The sequence below is a fragment of the Gymnogyps californianus genome, chromosome 2 (assembly GCF_018139145.2).
Source record: "Gymnogyps californianus isolate 813 chromosome 2, ASM1813914v2, whole genome shotgun sequence".
Taxonomy (NCBI): domain Eukaryota; kingdom Metazoa; phylum Chordata; class Aves; order Accipitriformes; family Cathartidae; genus Gymnogyps; species Gymnogyps californianus.
The window spans coordinates 75843230-75862951 of NC_059472.1; the positions used below are offsets into that span (position 1 = coordinate 75843230).

The 19722-nt window shown below is 38.2% G+C and overlaps 1 protein-coding gene across 1 annotated transcript in view; it reads left to right on the top strand.

The window, feature by feature from the left end:
• COBL (cordon-bleu WH2 repeat protein) overlaps nt 1–19722 on the top strand; it is a 157193-nt gene that overhangs the window by 49204 nt on the left and 88267 nt on the right. Inside the window, 5 exon segments of the mRNA XM_050890877.1 lie at nt 4446–4656; nt 5417–5645; nt 7712–7756; nt 10182–10276; nt 13640–13723. Coding sequence (XP_050746834.1) covers nt 4446–4656; nt 5417–5645; nt 7712–7756; nt 10182–10276; nt 13640–13723 — 664 coding nt within the window.

Genomic DNA, 19722 nt, shown 5'->3' on the forward strand with positions numbered 1-19722 from the left:
AAAAGCGTCAGAGACTTCAGGTCACCCCCTTTACACTACTGTTTTTCTTTTCCAATCAGTTGTCAGTTTAGATTCCTAATGTGTTTGGCATTGACCTAAATAAAGAAGATTCTTTTCTCCAGTTTGAGATTTTTTTAATGGGCATTTGTAGCATGAAGGTAGAAGGTTGTCCTGGTTTTGTCTGGGACAGAGTTAACTCTCTTCTTAGTAGCTGGTATAGTGCTGTGTTTTGGATTTAGTGTGAGAATGATGTTGATAACACTCTGATGTTTCAGTTGTTGCTAAGTAGTGCTTATCTTAAGCCAAAGATTTTTCAGTTTCCCATGCTCTGCCAGCAAGCAGGTGTGCAAGAAGCTGGGAGGGAGCAGAGCCAGGGCAGCTGACCCGAACTAGCCAAAGGGGTATTCCATACCATGGAACGTCATGCCCAGTATATAAACGGGGGGGAGTTGGCCGGCAGGCGCGGATCGTGGCTCTGGCATCGGTCAGCGGGTGGTGAGCAATTGCATTGTGCATCACTGTTTTTTTTCTCTCCCCCCCCGGCCTTTTTGTTATATTCCTTTTCATTACTATTATTATTATTATATTTCATTATTACTATTGTTAGTATTATATTTCCCTTTAGTTATTAAACTGTTCTTATCTCAACCCACGAGTTTTACTTTTTTTTCCCTTTCCTCCTCCTCACCCCACTGGGAGGGGGAGGGGGAAGCGGCTGCATGGTGCTGAGTTGCTGACTGGGGTTAAACCACGACAAAGGTAATAGGAAAGTCAATGTCATTTGATAAGTACAACTTTAGCCTACATTTATTTCCTAGATGTACAAGGCTGTATTGTAAAATGGATTTCTCTCTGTGATCCAAGGAGATTAGGCCAAGCCACACACAAAACAACTCAGTTGTTTTCTGCCTCTTAAACTGTAGACATCTTTGCTGCATTTTACTGGTGAACAACAGGACACAAGTGGTCTGTCACGTTCAAACTTGATCAGGACTTCAGCCTGATAAATACTGCTGACAAAGTAGTTATTCTTCACAGTCCAGAAATGTTGTTAAATGTCAAACAGCTTAGTAATAGAGTATCAGGACAGAGCCAAAGTACTCTCCTTTGCTAAGAATAGTTGTCTGGACCATCTTGTCTGAATCTTATATTGGGTTCATCCTCCAGTTTTGTTTCTGTGCTCTAGTTATTTGCTTATCAGTCATTAATGTTTGGTCTCTCCACCCAAAATTTCAGCAACGTCTTATTAAAATAAGAACATAATGTGTTTCTTAGCTGAGTAGTTGGAAAGGCAGGAGACATTTAACTTCTTCATTTCAGCTTTAGATTTAATCCTTTGTGATCAGACCTGCCTGAATTTCAAGATAGAGTATGCTTTCTACCAGGTCTCAAAAGCAGGTTAAAATAAAGTGCAGATATGTCTGGAACAAGATGGAAGCAAAGGAAGGACTGGCTCTTTGCATCTTCCAAGAGCCATATTCAGCCCAAGGTTAGAAAGAAAGGTTGGCCTACATTAGTAGATGGCTCAGTACCATTCTCTTGCTGTGTTTAGTGGCTCTCTTCTGTGTGTGGCACATACATGGAGTTAGTTGAAATAAAACTCCCATTTAAAATCAAGCTGAACTGTATTACAGTTTAGAAGGAAAATTTTTCAAGCCTGATATAAGAATAACTTCATTGCAAGGACCTCCCAGCTCTCTTACTTCTCTGGAAACACATGGATTTTGAATTTTGTTTGTAGAATTCCTCACTTTTTCTTTTCTTTTTTTTTTTTTTTTATCCTTTTGAAGTTTTGTGGAAATTATTTTCCCAAATTTACATTTTGGGAAGAGCATACTATTCATTTTGAGGGTGTTTCAAAAGCTTCAGAGATATTGCTTAATTTGTATTCCTAAATGGTACAGATGAAGCGTGGGGACGCTTTTCATGGAACAGTTGTGTATTTTGAGCAGCATGGCTCAGGATGGGATGTTGCAGACTTCCTTAAGTGTTATGTTTAACACACCTGCTCTGTAATCAACAGTAAGATGAAACCTCAGATTTGGCTGGATTTTTTAATTGTTCATTGTCTGGACAAATTTGTTCAACTTGCATGATTGTCTGCAACTTATTTTCTCAGATGGCTGGTGTGGATTCTAATCTTGTTGCAATTGTGGTACTGTTGCTGCTGAACATATTTCATAATTTCTGTGGAAGGTGCACGGAATCATAAACTGTTCTTTTGACGAACTATATTTAAAAAAAAATCCTTTTTCAAGTGCTGTTTTTTTTTTTTAAAAAGTGTTTTTAATGAAATAGTTTACATGAGGCAAGATAACTGTCCAAATTTGAATGAATTATCGCAGTATTATGCACTACAGAAATATATTAACGTTCCACTTTAAATAGAAATGTCTAGCACGTAGAACACCATGTATCGAGGTTCTGCCAGGTTATTTGCTTTTCTCTGAAACAATAGTAGTAAGGCTGAGGGGAAAAAAACACATGCAAATTTTAGTTTAAAAGAAATATGTCTGTAAACAGACAAGCTGAGATCTGTATCAGGTGGACTGACACTTTTAAATGCTCACTGCTGCACAGCTTAATGAATATTCATGTGAATATCAGTGTAGGTGGGGTTCTATAGTTTGGACTTAGTAGGAGTAAATGTTTCTGTTGGTTTGTGGCGTGTTACGTATGAATTAAACATGGTTGTGAAATACAGACATTTGCAACTTGGGGACAGTGCCAGAATAAGTCATCATGAAATGACCTGATACAGTTTCGATTTTGATACTACACGTTTCTATTTAGATGTGCTCTATGTTAGCAGTAACCACAGTGCTCTATTTTTCTGAAGCCTTCTATACATATTAATGACATCTGTTTTCCTTGTTTGGTCTTCAGTCATCATCTTCTCACTGTGTTCTTCTCTTTTCAGTGTGATCACCAATTTCACATTTTCCACGCTTGCCGCTTTTTCAGCTGACACTGCGTAACTCAGTTAAACTTGAAATAGGTTACTGTAAAGAAGGTCCTTCCTCATCTCTTGTGCAGGAAGAGCTGTCACCTACATGTGTTTTAGTCTTTCGCCTGCTAATAAGGGATTATTCTTATTTTCCATTCTTGTTGTCTTTGCCATTAGCTCTCCAGGGTTCTTCACCAACTCCTTGAGCAGTTGTTGGCCAACAAGATATACATAGAAAGAAGATGGGCAGCCTCCCACAGAGTAGTTTCCCAGATGCTGACAGCTTGCAGTTGAAGGGCAATTCTTGAGCTACAGATGTAATGGTGGTAGCTAATAACCTGTGAAGGATTTTATTTTCTTTGAATTTGCTTGAATTTTGAATCTATATACAGTTTTTCCAGTTTACACATTAGAAGAGATGCCAATACCTTTGGCAAATATGCTGTCTATGCACTTATTTTTACTTCTGCTGGAAGAAAAATATCCCATGTATATGACAGGCTTCAGGTACAGCTGGTAATTTTTTTCAACTTACGTTGTTTTGTTGATGACAGATACTGGTTTATGAAACCAAAACTTTTCAGAAAAATAACCAGTTTTAATAAACCTGTTTTTTCTGATCCTGGATGGAATTTTAGGGAGGAAGGTTGATAAAAAAGAACCCTTCAGTACCTTGGTAGAAGAGAATTTCTGGGGTGTGGAGGAACATAGTTTATATCTACTGTGTCAGGCAGTATCGAGCTCCAGTGAATGCTGAGTTATTGACACAAAATGGAGTACCTCCATGCAGAGGCATAGAGTAAGAGAGGGGCAATGACTGACGCTTTTAACCTCATGATTTAAGAATCACATGTGCAATAAGAGTTCTTGATAATGCAAATACTTGAAACCAGATGTTTTTATACAGGGTTAATATCCTCACCAAAATAAATATGGAAGGGATCTCATGTACTTTGAAGTATTGCTGGTGTCAAATGGGTTTGGGGTATGGAGGGGAACTCAAAGTTGTAAGCTGGAAAAAAAAAAAATCCTGTCTACCTTTTGTTCCAGATTTAAATGCTCCATTTTGAGTTGCGTTATGCGATGGTTTAAATCTAGGTAGAGTTTACTGTACTGTGAGTGCATCATTTATTTATATGTTGAAGAACAGGGTTTGAATTGGAGAAATTAATGTATGGATTTAGCAGATAAGATGCACTTTGTCCGCTCTTGGCTTATGTTTGTTAGTGCTATTATTGGCACTGTTGCCTGCCTCATAGTGAATAGTTAATTGCCAGCTCATAAACAGACACTGAAGTGTGAATATATTTAATTCCTAACATTTTATCTGATCTGTTTAGCATTTCAAAGCATTAACACTGTTCCCTCCCAAAGATGGTTAACTAGGGACACAAATCCACAGCTTGTATTGTCTTTTTGTGTCCCATACTAAAACTGAGGTAAATTTTTTAGCAACTGTTTTTTCTCATGCTAACGGTGAATGTCTTCTTCCCTGCAGTAAAGCCGTGATGGATCTATTGGTTGATTTATGCAGCCAGTATCGCCTAAATCCATCCCAACATAGTCTTGAACTGATGTCTTCGGGAACTCAACAACCTCTGAGTTACAAGCCAAACACTCTGATAGGAGCACTGGACATACAGACAGTACTTCTGAAAGAGAAGGTTCCCGAAGAGAAGACAAAGCGACCTCTGCCAAGGGTCCCTGAGGTCAGTACTCTGTGGGGCTAAAATGGTGCCATGAAGCATCATTTCATTCCTATGATTTCAAGCGGTTCTTCCAATCTTTGTATCTTCAAACCAGATGGGAAAGGCTTGAGATTGACTATGACCTGCTTCACTAGCTTAACTGATTTGCATGCAGACTAGCAAGTGCCAGTCTGGACTCCAGCATTTAGACAAAATGTTGTGTTGCATGTGTTTGGATAGATGGAAGGCTGCTCTTACAGAGACCCTTGACTGAAGACCAGGGTGACTGAAATTTGCAGTAGTGGCTGAAATGAGGGTTGCGGGATTGTGGGGAGGTAGGTAGGGTTTTGGTGGTATTTTGTTTACCATCTTTATTGAAGATATGGGAGAAGACTGATCATTAATAAATGTATTTCACAGTATCGTGAAGATTCAGAAGTAGCCATTTTCCAAATATGTTTGCTGAAATTTTTGATATTCCTAATCAGCATAGCTAATTACACATTTCAGAGTGGTACTTGTAAACATTCACAAATTACGTCTGCCTCTCATTCGTTTTCCTTATTCGCCTGTTCTTGTGAATGTCGTCTTAGTGACAGGGGAGTTCTAAGATTTTTTTTTTTTTTAATTTTTTTTAATAATTTTTTTGCAATAGTATGCATGTGGGGTAAGTTTGCCTAGGAGGAGTCAAGACAATGTGGAAGCCCCCAGTGCCTTTCTCATTGTAGGAGAGCCTAGCCATCACGGAGGGAGGGCTGAGAGTTTGTATTTGTTTCTGCAGAAATCTGTGAGGCTGGTAGTGAACTACCTGAAGACGCAGAAGGCTGTGGTTCGAGTTAGTCCGGAGGTGCCTCTCCACAACATCATCCCAGCTATTTGTGAGAAGTGTGAAGTCAGTCAAGAGCACATTGTTCTTCTGCGAGATGGCATCACTGGGGAGGAGCTGGAGCTTACCAAGTCCTTGGAGGAGCTGGGTATAAAGGAGCTGTATGCCTGGGACAGAAAAAGAGGTGAGCTGAGACTGAAAGCGGTTGCTGCAGGGTGAGATGATGTGCCCACAATGTTACGGGCAACTTAAAAGTGTTTGTGCTCTCGTTCCTTTGGGGCCCGGCTGAAACAGCAGAGTGACATCTCAGTCTGCAGAGCAGCATGGGTTTGTTCAGTGAGCCGTGCCCAGAGCAGCAGCCAGAACAGCAGCATGCCCAGCCGTCCCTGGCTGCTCTTGGGCCCGGTGCCAGGCTGGGCTGGCCCCTGGCACGGCGCAGGTTGGCCTGGGGCAGGGCAAAAGGAGGAGCTTTGCTACCTCCTGGAGCTGCTGTTGGTACAGGTGTGCATAACACGAGGGCCTCGTCCAGGCAGAGCCTGTCACCTACCTGTGCTGTGGGTTGGAGAGAAAGAAAGAAGAGACATGCCATAGTCATGACAGCTGCAAAAGCTGAGAGGCAGAGGCGACAGACCAGGGCTTATGAGAAACAGACTGTGGATAGGTTCAGAGACAGTTCCTCCAAAGAGGGAAGTTATTGATGGTTTAGTGAAGAGGAGCTAAGAGGTATTTGTATTTAAAATTTTGTTCTCTTGTTTATTCACCTTCACTTTCTGTTCTCGTAGACGATATTGTAGCGGCAGCTTCTTGGGCTTGCGTTTTATGAGTCTGATTGTGTATTCAGATAGCATAATTATGTGATGTGCTTTAAAATATACCTGCTTTAAAAATACACATTGACAAGCGTGACTTTCTTTGAGGTCAGAAAGTGATGTTTCTTAAAATTGTCTCCTGCAGCTTGTCTCAATGAATATCACTTCCAGCACAGTAAATGCCCTTATTTATTGTTTAGATAACGTCAGTCTTGTAGGTGCGGAGCAGCAGGCTTATTTTTTATTTATATAGTTAGTTATTTATGTTGACATTCTGTCTCTTCTTTCAAACTCCTTTGGTTCTACCTCTGTGTGAGTCAAATTTCAATGAGTTTAGACTTTTAAGTAAAGTAAATGGCTCCTTTTCCTTTGAATTGTTAGGATGCTCAAAAAAGTGGCTGACAACATGTCATACTCAATTGCATGTTTGGTTTTTTAAGACATGTTTACTGCAATTAAGCTAACCATTTTGGAGCAACATACTGAGAATGCGGAGTATTCAGCAGGATTCATTCAGCATACTTCAGGGACAACTTATAGAGTAATTAGCCTAAGCCTTCCTTAAACTCTTTTCTTTTAAAATGAAAGTGATGGTGTATATACTGGTGTAATATTGGTCCTCGAGTCCAATTGTAGCCTGTACAGTCAAAACCAAGACTTTACTTCAGGGCTGGGTTTATAGCAGCAAATTATACAACACTTCATAGCGTGCTGCTCTCTGCATCAGAATGTTTTTTGTATTTTATTCTTTTTTAACCTTTCAGTATACCTTTCATTATGATAAAATCCCCTTGATCCTGAGTGTATTTCAGCCTTTTCTGCCTTCCTTTTACTCTGCACCATGGTGTCTGATGAGAAAACCAGTAAATACACATGAAATTTACAAAAGGTTTCCTTTGTTCCAGCAAATTCCTTCTTCCCGTGTTCCCATTTGTAGTCTCCAAGAGGAGTAATCCCATTGGTTTCAGTAGCAGTTGGTCTATGAATTGTACATTGAGTAGATGTCCAGTCTGTTTAGCTATCAGAACAGACAGATTTTTAAAACACATTCCCACTAACAAGTAAGGCATCAGAGGTGCTGAAAGCATAGGCTGTGCTTCTAAGAGCAGGTTCTAGAAGAACTCTGTGCTCATCATTCTCTCCTTCCCTGAAACAGAAATACTGAATGCTGAAGGATTATTAAAAGACAGGCTCTGCTGCCACCTGCTTACTTAATTCGATTTAGCAGTTGAAGCAGCTTCACGAGTGAATCGGGAATTAATGCAAACGCAGCTAAACTGCTTCTAGTAGCAGCGCTGCATGTCTGTTGTTGGTCAACGTTTTTTTCTGTAATGCTTAGGAAAACAAGTACTAGGAGTAATTAATGAATATTGTGGCTTATGAGGCTATATTAGAACTTTAATATGTCTTCTCTTGTCCTTTCATTGCCTGCCTTTTCCAGTTCCTCCATCAAAAACTCAGTCTGAACCTTCTCTGAACTATAGAGGTACTGTACAATGCTGCTGAGGGAAAACCGTCTTTCCCTTCACGCTGTTTAATGTGGGATTGGTAGATGGATCTTTAAGAATGTCGTGTAAAATGCTGTAGAGAATCAAGCTATTTTCGATCTGTGTTGTCTTTTGCAAAGTGTCATTTACATGTCTGTGCTTTTGGTCAGAACAAACACACTTCTGTGCATACTGCTTCTTCAGTAATTGCCATTAAAATGTCAGCAATTAACAAATCCTGTCATTTAACTGTTCTGTGGTATGATATGTTTCTATACAGATTCCAAGCCTTTTCAGGTTACCTAAAGCATGATTAGTTGAATTTCAGAAATACTAACATTTCAGAGGTCTCTTGGGTTCAAAATTTATTTAGTAGCAAAGACAGAATATTTTGAGATCTATGAGATCTTCCACTGATTTCAATTTACATGCAACGAAGCATTTTAATTTCAAACCTATGTATACACGTTGGATAACTCTGAACAGATGCTGACTTCTGAATTGCTACAGTAGGTGGGGTTTGATTAGATTACATTGGTGCTTCTGCTTCTAGTTAAACAGAAAATGTGTATATTTAGTATATCCTTTTCCCCCACTGAGTCTAATACATTGCTTAAATTAATTATCCTCAAGAAAGGTATGGTTGATTTCTAACTGGCTTTACTTCTTTACATTACTAGTAAACACAACATAACCAAAATAAAACTGTGGATAACTTCTTTAAATTTTCAGGAAGGAAGTCCACCTCCAGTAGGTGACAGCCATCAAGCAAATCTTAGCTCATGGCCTATTGCCTCTTGGCTTCACTAATGCCAGTGCTTTTCCCCCTAATCCTCTGTCATTACCTTCTGTGGCTTCCTCTTATACAGAGCATTACACTAGAGAGAATATCTGTGGTGTTTATTTAAGAAAAATTGATACAGATTTATAAAGGTTCCTTGTTGTTTTGAGACTATATGCTGTGTTTAAAATCCCAATTTATTGGTATTATACAATGTTTAATGGTAATGTTGATGATCAGCTGTTACTGACATAGCTTAAGCTAGCCTTTCATCATTATTGTTCATAGTTGAAGACTATGTGAGTAAGGGAATCATGATCCACATCTAGTTGCAGCCCAGCCCCGAGCAGAAAAACAGCAGTTTCTGGTGAATGAGCATAGACAGTGCTTAGTATTTGAGGAAGGTATTAATGTATTACTATATTGTTTTGCAGTGGAGTTGCAGCCTTTCTTAAGGATAGTTCCTCCCTGTTTTCCTTTGGGTTCATCATCTTTACTCTTCTACTATGCTTTGAACTACTGTATGTGCTTAACACCTTCTAACACCTGGCATTGTTGATATGCAGAAGTGATCTGTGTGAAAATCATGTGCTTTGTGTGAAATGCAAATCAGTTTACAGGAGTTCTGGGATGAGGAGTTTTTTGTGAAGTAAACCTTTATTTTGTGTCAACAAGCAAGTCATTTTGCATTTGCTTCTTAATTGTTATTAAACAAATAAAGCAAATACTTACAAGAGAAAGCGATTTTTCTCTGTACATTAAACTTCCTGTGTGCTAGTGGGATACTCTGATGTGCTTGGAGCCAGGGAGAAATCTTCATAGCATTATGCAGTGTCCATTAAAAAAAGTGAGAGAGCTTTACAGTCTGTATATTGAATGTCAAACCATGGTTGTTCCCTATAATGCATGACCTTATCATTTTGCTCAGCCAGTCATCCAGCTTGGCTGGTGTGGGGCACATTGAAGGGAGACTAAACAGTCTGAGAATTCATACAGTTCCTTAGCTGGTTCAAGGAGAACATCAATGTTTGAGCTCTTACAGCCTAAAATGCATATAAACTCACCTCTTCTCCCACCTGAAGTAAAAGCACCAAGATGAAAAAAGATGAGCACAACCAGCTGGTTTAAGTTCTAAGGAGAGCCCTTTTGCCAAGGGAAAGGTCTCTTTCCTTTTCATGGAGCTTTATCCAAATCCACATGGAGAGTCTTTCCATTAACTTCACTGTATTAAGTCAAGCCTGTGAATTGTTAAAGATATTCACCATCATCTTTTTCTAAAAGTCTTTTTTTTTTAGTATTACAGTGCTCCATGAGCTTTAAGTGAGACATCTAACAAGCATTTCTGAAAACTAAGCAACTTGCTCACTTTTTTGCCTTTTAATAAGGATTACTAAATTGTTATTGAAAACTTACTGTAGTTTATTAAATTATTCCATTTGCCTCCATTAGATTTTGGAACAAACTCAGAACAAATGAAAGTTTGATGAAAGATAAAGCGCGAGATCTGGCAGTTACTTAGATAATTCAGTTCATAACATCTTCAGCTCATAAAAATACAGCATTAATCCAGGATATTTTAAAATACTGATCTTCCGAATCTTTATTTCAGAAATGTAAAAAATATTCCATTATAATTGTTTCAGAACCAAGTCGAAAGGCTTCAGTAAGCAATGATGCAATAGAAAAAGAAAAGACAAGACTTCTGGGATTGGTTAAAGCTGATAGAAGAAGCAGCAAGGTAAGTGTTCAACAGTGTACTACCTCTCTAAAAAGAATTGTTTTCTTTCTAGATGTATTATGTCTGTGGGTGGTGGCGTTTGTTTGGGGGTTTTTGTTTTTTCTTTCTTTCTTTCTTTTTTTTTCTTCCAAGGAGTAATCTGTTAGCAGGTGCATAAACTATGTTTAATCAGTGCAGCCTGATGGAGCTATCAGCTGCTTATTAAAGCAGTCAGGCACATTGACCATTTAATTTTTTTTTTTTTTAAAATGCTGTGGGTTCAGTAGGTGTTAACATAGGGCAGTACTTTCAAGCAGCTTATGTCCACTTATTAGTAGTGCTCAGATTACAGAATGCATTTATGAAAGAACTGATGTAATATAGCACAATGAAGATATCATGTAGAAGTGTCTTATTAGCTCTTCTGTGCGTGGGTGATAATCTGTTTTAAAGCATTTATATCTTCAGGAAGCTCTATGCAGTCATGCTATTGCCGTCTCCAAGTCTGTAAAACCAATGAATCAGGTGTAGAAGAAATAACTTGCAATACTAAACTGAAGGATCAGTATCTGCGTGTTAGGCATTTTTAACCTTGAGTTGTAAAATTAAAAAAAAAGTATTCGTATAAAATAATTTTCTTCTGTTGAGATGCCGTTAGAAATTAAATACAGAAAAACTTTCTAACTCAAGAACATAGAAAAAATACTGGGCTTTTAACTTCATACTTTTTGTGTCTTTCACTACAAATGTCAGTGTCAACTGATTTTGACTGTAAAGTATTTAATACTCTAGGATGTCAGAGTAAAAAGGGAATTTTCTTTTGTCTAGTTTAAAAAGCCCTCCAAGGCTTTTGCAGTGAAATCATAAAATGTGTGTCTGATTAACTGGTACTAAGAAACATATGCTTGTTAATGGACTGGTGTTTCACCCTTCTAGTCTTATCAGTCATGTTTTTAAAACTGTGAAGGCTTTCCAAAATCTTTTTTAGTTCTCTGCCCTTTCGATCGTGATCAAATCTGGAGTGCTTTTGCTGGGGAATAGCTTCCTTTATGGACACTGGGAATTACTGTGTTGAAAAATCTGATCTGTCATGGATGCTGAGCTATTCTTAACATCTTCTAAAGGACACATGGAAACTGTATTTTATGAGATAGGAACTCAGTCACTTTCAGAGTGTTTATCCTCCGTAAGAAAATATTTCCCATTTAGAAGAGAACAAAAGCATAACTGGAACAATAATGCTGTATCTGCCTGGAAGAATCAAGTAAACAAGGGAGCTCAGCTTGAGCCTCTAGAGCACGCTGTGAGGCTGTAGTTCCTCTGGAAGAACCAAATATATTACAGCACGCAGTTTCTGCATTATAGTTTGTCCTCTGATTCCATTTTCCTGAACTTCAGTATGAAGTGTGTGCTCTTGGAGTTCTAACTCCTGAAGCAGCTCAGTTTTAACTTGTAAAATATTTAGGCTTGCAACCTTAGAAAAAGTTGCTATGAAACATCCCAAGTCTGTGGTTACTGCAGTGGGTTTCTCACAGCTGAGTGTGGGAGGAGTGTCCCAAGATTGCAAACTCCTCTCTTTTTTCCTGTTCTCTTCCTCATGCTTGTTAATCAAAGACAAAGGAGGTGATACTTTGAGGGTTTTTAAATACAGATTTTGATAGATGCTAAGGATATTGAGGATCAATTAACAAGTTACAAGTAGTATTTGACCTGGGAAAAAGTAGGAACTGTACAAACAAGTACGAGAAACAGCTTCTAAATCTGAGGTAAAGGTGTAAGTCTTTCTTGCTGCTAGTTCTGACAAGTTAATTGACCTTGATCATTTCTTTATTGGACTCTTACTTTCAAATGACAGGTACTCTGTAGGAGAAGAAACTAAATCAATCACTTCGTTTAGTCCAGCAAGGAAGTAATTGTTGCCTTTTCAATACAAACCTCTAGGAGTTTGAACCCAAATAGATGGAAGAATTACTGGAAACTGAAGAATAGTGCAGCACACAGGAGCAAACAGGTGTTAACTAGCTATAATAGATCTGGCTTGGTATTGTGGAAGATTTCTAGCCAAAACCAGCAGTGAAACTGCTGAACAGACTTAGCAGAATGAGGGAAATTAATTAAGTTCTTTTAAGAAAGGATTTGGTAGGTTTATGAAGGGATTATATGATGGGATGCCCTGTGATTTCAAGGCACTGGAATCAAAGGCCCAGAGTTCCTAAACTCTGCTCTTTACAGTTATTCTTACATTTTTACTCCTCTGCAAGACTTAAGTTGGTTCTGCTTATTTGTTTTATTTTTTTCTTCATTTGCGTTATGATTTGCAGTGATGCTGTGTGTGTGGTCGTGCATAGTCTGTATTTTAGAACTATTTGATAGCAAGAATTGTCCAAAGTCTTGCACAGTAGTAGCGCTGCAGAGTTGCAGGCATTTGCAAGGGGAAGGCATTTTCTTTTGCAAGGGAAGAAGAGTATTAGCCTATGTTGCAAACTGTCCTGGATTAGGTGTCACTGCACGCTACAGGCCCACGCTCAGATTTCCATGCCCCCACACATGCTTGCTTTCTCAGCTAGCTCACTGAAAGTAATAGTCATGGTATGACAATACACTAGATCTAACTTTTTGAAAAAAAAAAAAAAACAAAACAAAACACTTTCTACTATATTAAAAACACCGTGACATAGAATGAAAGCAGAGTCCTATTCTCATGGTTGATACAAATCTGTTGAAAGTATTTCTTCGATTAACTTTGTACTGGCAGGCTTAATGCCAGATCAGGTATCATCTTGTTCTCTCCATTCTAATTTTATGCTGGATCAGTTACCCTCTGTTCTCCTGCAGCTGGCATAAAAAACATAAAGGTGGCATGAACTCCGTATCTTTTTGATGTGAAATGTAGTCATGTGCCTGAGGCTAAATCCAGATCAAATTGGCACTGCTAAGCAATCCAGTAGAGCAGAGGTCCTGTGCAGACAATCATGGGATCTAGGCTTAAGCAGGATGTATGCTAGCGCACAGAAACAGTCCTGTCATTGACAAGTGACAGGGAAGTTCTCTGCTTGTTCCCCTGTGTTTGTGGGTATAGCAGAGACTTGCAATCTGGTCCCTGGTGCTACAGGAGTTGCTTACTACCTGTTTTCCTCCTTGCCCAAGAATTGTTCTGTTTCTTTATATTCTTGTTCTTAAATCTTTCTGCTAATGGATTTCTTAGGGCCTTGCCTATATCAGAGAAATTTTGCAGACTACTTCAGAGTTTCTCAGCAATCAGGTCCAGCACTACTGAGACAGTTTGTCTTGGTTCTGTGATGAGGTTTGATGCTTTGCTCTGGCATGTTTTTGCTGTTTTGTTTCCTTTGCTGCTGCTGTGTAGGATACTTGTTTGTGTTGCAGACAGAAGAACACTTGAGGATGAACAGAGATTGTGGTGAGGAGGATGTTTTTAGTTCTGCATCTACAAGTGAAGGAAGCTTGGATGTAAGTACTAACACGGCTTGTAGACGCTATTGCATTCCTATTAGATCCTGCAGTTTGAATAACTAGAAACCACTGCTATTCCTGATGCTTAGCCAAGTAGAAGTAGAAATAGCTTACTACTTAGCAGGCTTTGTTACGTGAGTGGACAGTTCGCGTATCTTGATGAAGTTAAAATGCAATGCACTGTCTTCAAATAAAACTTGCTAGCTTCAGTATAAATAAAGTTTTTTTCGAAGTTAAATTCTAAGCGGCTGTGAGCAAAAAGTGTTTTCACCAAGGACATAGGTGTTGTGACTGTAAGACAGTGACAGTACTGCATGATGCAAGAGTATGTTTGCCTTATCAGTGACATTTAGAGGGGGCTTTTTTCTTATAAAACCACACCTCATTTTTATCCCTTTACATATCATCTGTAGCATGGCAGCATTCCATTTGTTTCATAAGTAGCTTGGGGGTGGAGAGTACTTTTGTTTTAAACACTGGAAATAACAGAAAGGATTTTTGTTAAGTAATTCAGTAGGTTTTGGGGTACTAAAATCCTGTGAACCACATTTAGAAAGGTTTCTAAGTGCCTAACAGACTACTAAATTACAAGGATTTAGGTATCTAATTAGGAAGTGTGAATCCTAAATATTTTTGTAAGGCTGTTCTGGTGGATTAGTAATCATAATAAATGGTGTGTCTTTTTGTTGCTTTTTTTAATTACTTGGCTTTTTGTTATATTTTCAAAACCCGGAGAAGACTCTGTTGATGACAAGATAGAAGCCTGAAATATGAGGTTCAGCTCTGAATCCCCCTTTCACAAACAGGTATTTGGAAAAGGAGTGCTGATCCGCAAAATGTACAGCTCACTAGCCACAGAGAAGGGTGACAGAAAATTGTGGAAAAAATGGAGGAGTGAGAGAACAAATCCCAGATAAAAAGGATAATATAAAAGAAGTCAAAAGGGAGAAATAGATGGAGAAGTGATTGGCTGTGAGGTTAAAAAACACCTAACTGCATATCTGTGAAGACTTCATAATGAAAGAGTACTGAAATAGGAAAGCTGCTTATGATGCTAAAAATTTGGGTAACACTATGAAGATGAATGTTTTACTGAGAGAAAGCTCTATTTAATATAAAGTCCTAGTAGAGGGTGATGTGAGTAATGGAAATATACTAGGTAAAAGTATAGAAAAACCATCACAAGCTCTGCCAAAATAAAATCATCTTCTGGTTTGTATTCACTGCCGTTATAAATTAATCTCAATATCTTGATACCAAAGTACTAGAAGAGGAGGAGGAGGAAGAGGAGGGATTCCAAGTGAGGATATGAAGGTAGTTCAGATACTCTGAACTGTCTTTTACACTCGTGTGTGGTGCTTTCCTCAGAAGACAGACATCTCTTAATTTATTTTTGTAGCGAATCTTATAGGTCAAATCATAAATTAAGATCTTTTTTTTTTTCTTCCTTTGACATTGATGGAAAAAAGTTTTCAAAACTTGGACGTGTAGCTGTCTTCTAAAGGCACAGGTGATAGGGAGCAAAGGGATCTTGAAGAGGTAAAACATGTTTTCTTTTTATTGAGTTACATGAACATGTCAGGGATTTAATCTTTTTTTCCCTTTCCTCTTAAGAGCAATTAATCTTCAAGAACAATGCAGCCATTGTTCAGTGTTTATGTCTTTCACTTTTAGCTTGACACCTGTATTGGTATGAGTACTGATCCTGCCAGGATATAAGTACATACTTAAATGAATGTATTGACATAGTTCCATTTAATTTGGTACTATTCTGTTAAAGCTTGCAGAAGATGTATAAAATTAGTCTAACAGATCCACTCAGCAGCACAGAAGGTCCATCCTTTGAACAGGCTAGATGGGCTTCAAGAAAAAGGTCAACAATTGTGACGTCTTAGGTGAAAAATTCTAAAATACTGTAAACTTGGCATAGATAACTTGTATTAAGATAAAATTCAAGTGGGAACGCCAATGAAAGCACTTAATAAGTTTTAAAATTCAACTTAGCAGTTCCTTATGGGCTAAACTTCTGAGACCCTCCATCATTCTGAGTAATGTTTTATGCCACTTGCTCAAAAGAGATCCTCACTTATTTAATTCAGTGGAACTGAGTATCCTTATTCAAAATAAGTGGTATCTTACATATCCATATATGTGAAATACACATTTAGAGCTCATTATATAGAAGTTCCGTTGAGCTAAGATAGGACTCTTGGCAAAATGGCATCCAGTAGAGGTTTCCTCTTTTGCAATTTCCTGAGGTCTACTTTCTATTGCTGTTTTGGGTCATCTGAAAGTATTTTGCATTTGCTGTGTGGGAATCAAAGCCAAAGTTTCAGATCTATTTCTGAAAGGAAAATAGTTTGGCATTGCCTTCAGCATAGTGCCAGGATATACACTGGCTGGATCAGGAAGATTTTTCTTGCCTGTAAGGAAATAGGTAACTCATGAAGTACTACTGAGATAAGGGCATGAACTTCAGTATGCTTAGTTTAAATCCTTGTCTCACTATTATGTGGTGGTGATGTGCACTGAATAGTAGAAAAAGTAATGATTCTATTCTGGGTATTGATTGGGGTTTTTTTTGAAAACTGGGCAATATGAAGGAATGGAATAAAGGTGTAAGAAATAAGAGATCCTCGGTATTTATTCAAGCACAAATTACATTTGCTTTTTAACTACCAAACATTCTCAGTGCCATATTTATCTAATTATTATTGGAATTATTAATACCTCTAAAAATACTTTGGTTTGTTGATGAGGAAGCAGATTTTCAAAGTCAAGATGGGAAAGTCAACACTTATGCTTGAGGTGAAAGGACATTTGTTCACAGTATCAGCAAAAATGAAGGTGAAAAAATAAGAATTTGTTAACACCTTAGAGAGAGAGTTTAAAAATGCAAGAAAAGAATTCTCCATGACAATCCTCAGCGTGCAGTAGTTCATTATACCGTGCATCAGTAAAGGATCTGAAATCTAATGGTGTATTTTAAAAGAAGGAGAAATCTTTTCCCTTAATCTGTTCCAGTTTTGTGCTAAGCAGATGAGCTTTATATCCAGGTTAGCTTTTCACAAATCAAATGCTATTGAAATACACTGGTGTATAAATACAACATCCAAATAAAGCAGTTGGAAGTTGCAGCACAGTTAACAGTATTCCACTTTTTGTGTGCCAAAGGCGGACAGTCAGAGCTGGAATTTAGAACAGCTGGGGAAAAAAAGGGAATTGCCGCTTGGTGTCACTGTCCTCAAATAAACAGTTGATCAAGATGAAACCCGATATTTGGAATGCAGTACTAACATTAGCTGTTTTTATTTTTGGGGCCTTCATGTTTTCATAAATCAAGAGTGAAAAAACATATCCCAAGTGCTGAACTACGTGTAGCTCTGATGTGGACTTTGTTTATGTAATAAATCAGCTTGGGAAAAAAATATTTAGAAGTACAGCCAGGGACACTTACTAGAGGATTTGAAACCAGCACAAAGTCTTATCACACAAGGTTTCTCTAGTTCAAACAGGGCTTCAGCAGAGCAATGTTAGAAGATTTTTGTCAGGACCGTTTTTAAAAAATCTAATCCTTCAGTGTATGTCTGAATATAGGTGTTACTCAGAATCAGTGAACCTAAATGAAGCAGATAGTCCAGTAGTTCTCTGCTTAATGAATCTGTCATGGCTATGTTCATGAACAAAACTATCAGGGAAAAAACAATGTCATTTTAAATTCCAAACAGTTATTAGATACATTTAGGATATGTGTATGGCTTTTTTATTTCATACTACCTGTATAATTGCAAGATTATGTTCCAGAAGAAAAATACTGTGTTAATGTCTGAAAAGAGTCATGAAAAAAGTCTGAAAAAAGCCAAGTAACCTTGGCAGTCACTTCTTAAATGATGAGAACGGCTATTTTCCCTAGAAAAGCTTTTAAAAAAGTATATTATTTAGCTTTTCAGGGCCTTGTTTGTCCTTCACGTACTCTAACTTTTGTGCCCTCATTGATGGTAGGAGTTGTATCATTCCTGATATGCTTTCCCAGTTCAGAAGTGGTTGGAAAGAAGGATCAAGTACAGTTACGCAAAAGTGATTGGAAATGTGATTTCTCTTCAACCATGTCAGGTCCCAGGTGATCAGTTAACACTGTCTACTATCAAGGATTTCACCTCACGTGGCCAGGTACTGTTTAGGACAGTAGGAATGAGAATACTGCCTATGTCATCTAAATGGAAGTTAACAGCCATCTATTTTTAATATTTCCTTGTGTCTGACAATCACATTCACTTTAAATTCCTGTTCTCATGTTCTTGGTTCTTTGTCTCCTGGCAATGCTTAAGATGATGTTGGTTACATGTGTTTATTTGTACTGGCAGGGTCAAATCCTGGGATAGTTCTGTTGCATTTTATACAGTTAGAGCTATCTATGTACACTGTCGAAGGTGTAGGTTGTGATTTGGCCTTGAAACAATTTTGCTTAGTGTGGTTTTGTTTGCAAAATGTAAAACTCAACAAACTGAGTATGGAGAGTTGTCTAAATACTACAGCAGACTGGTCTGTTCCCCCCAGTCTTCTGTTATAGGGTGCCTATAAGCCAGGAGTTAGAAGCCAGAGGATGACACTAGGGAAGATACAGTATAGTTATAAATGTTTTCATTTGTGCAGCTGTTTACATGATTAGAAGAAAAATAGATTTATTAAATACAAGCTACCTCAGGATAAGGTTCACCATCACAATAGAGTTAGTTTTATTTTGATATCCTGTGATACTCTCTGGGGGGGAGGGGGGGGGAATCATTTTATTGTTGACTTTCCATGGTAAGAAGAAAGGTTTGCCAGAGCCAACTGGCTTGTGACTGGCATTCAGAGAATTCTAATAGGTAGCAAAGGTGACAGTGATCTTTCTCTTTGTCTACTGAGGGCAGGACAAGCAGTAATGTGCTTTATATATAGCAATGAAAATTTAACTTAAATATTAGAGGGGAAAAAAACTGACTGCATGGAGGTTTCACAAGGGAGCAGGTTATTAAAGAGACTGCGAAATCCTTATCATCACCTAATCTGTAAAATCTCCGAAAATGTCTGGAGAATGAGCTACACATACTTGATTCTGTCTTGGAGCAGAGGGATAGATTAGGTGGACTGTGGAGGTGCCTTTCAGCCAGATTATGGCTACTGAAGAGATGCAGCTGTACCCACCTCCTTTTGTGGTGTGCACTTACAGGATATTAACTGTCTTTGTTCATGTGAATCATAGATACTTTTACATAGTATAATGTCTTTAGATTTTTCTTACAGTATGTGGTAGCAGAAGGCAAGAGCTTGAAACAGTGGCTGCCTGCCACCAGACTTCAAGTTCTTGCTCTAAAGCGTGGTGTTACTAGACCTCTTCAAAGAAAAGGTCTTTGGAGTTAGTGTAAAAAAAAAAAAAAAAAAAATTCTCAGAACCAGCTAAACTACTCTGGCTCAAAAAAAAAAAAAAAATAGCCTGAGGCAGACACCTGGAATGGAAAGTCTCAGCATCTATGGTTAAAGCATGGTAAAGTTACAAGCTATTAAAAACAGTATCTGGTGAAGAGACATGTTGGCTGACCCCTGTTCTGTCTGTGCTGCTTAGCTTGTACTACCACAGGATTGCCAACTTCATGCATTCAAAAATCACTTGTCAGCTCTTGCCCTCACCACACAAAAGTGGCTTAAGATCATGAGATTTGAAAACAAATAATTTAGGGTGGACTTCCCTTCCCTCCATTTGGCTTCTGAGCATTAAGTTTGTAGAGGTCGCATTTCTAAACATTTTTTTGCCACCACGAAGGTTTTATTAAAAACAAAAGATTATCGTGTAGTCATTGGATGCCAGAACCTGCACCTTTACATAAAACTGCATGGTTCAGGGTAAAATCATCACAACGCATTGCATTGAAGTTGTTGCTTTTAAATAGACAACTTGGAAACTTCCGTTCCTGCAGTGGTTTTCGCAGGACATTTTGAAGGAAATACTCTCAAGA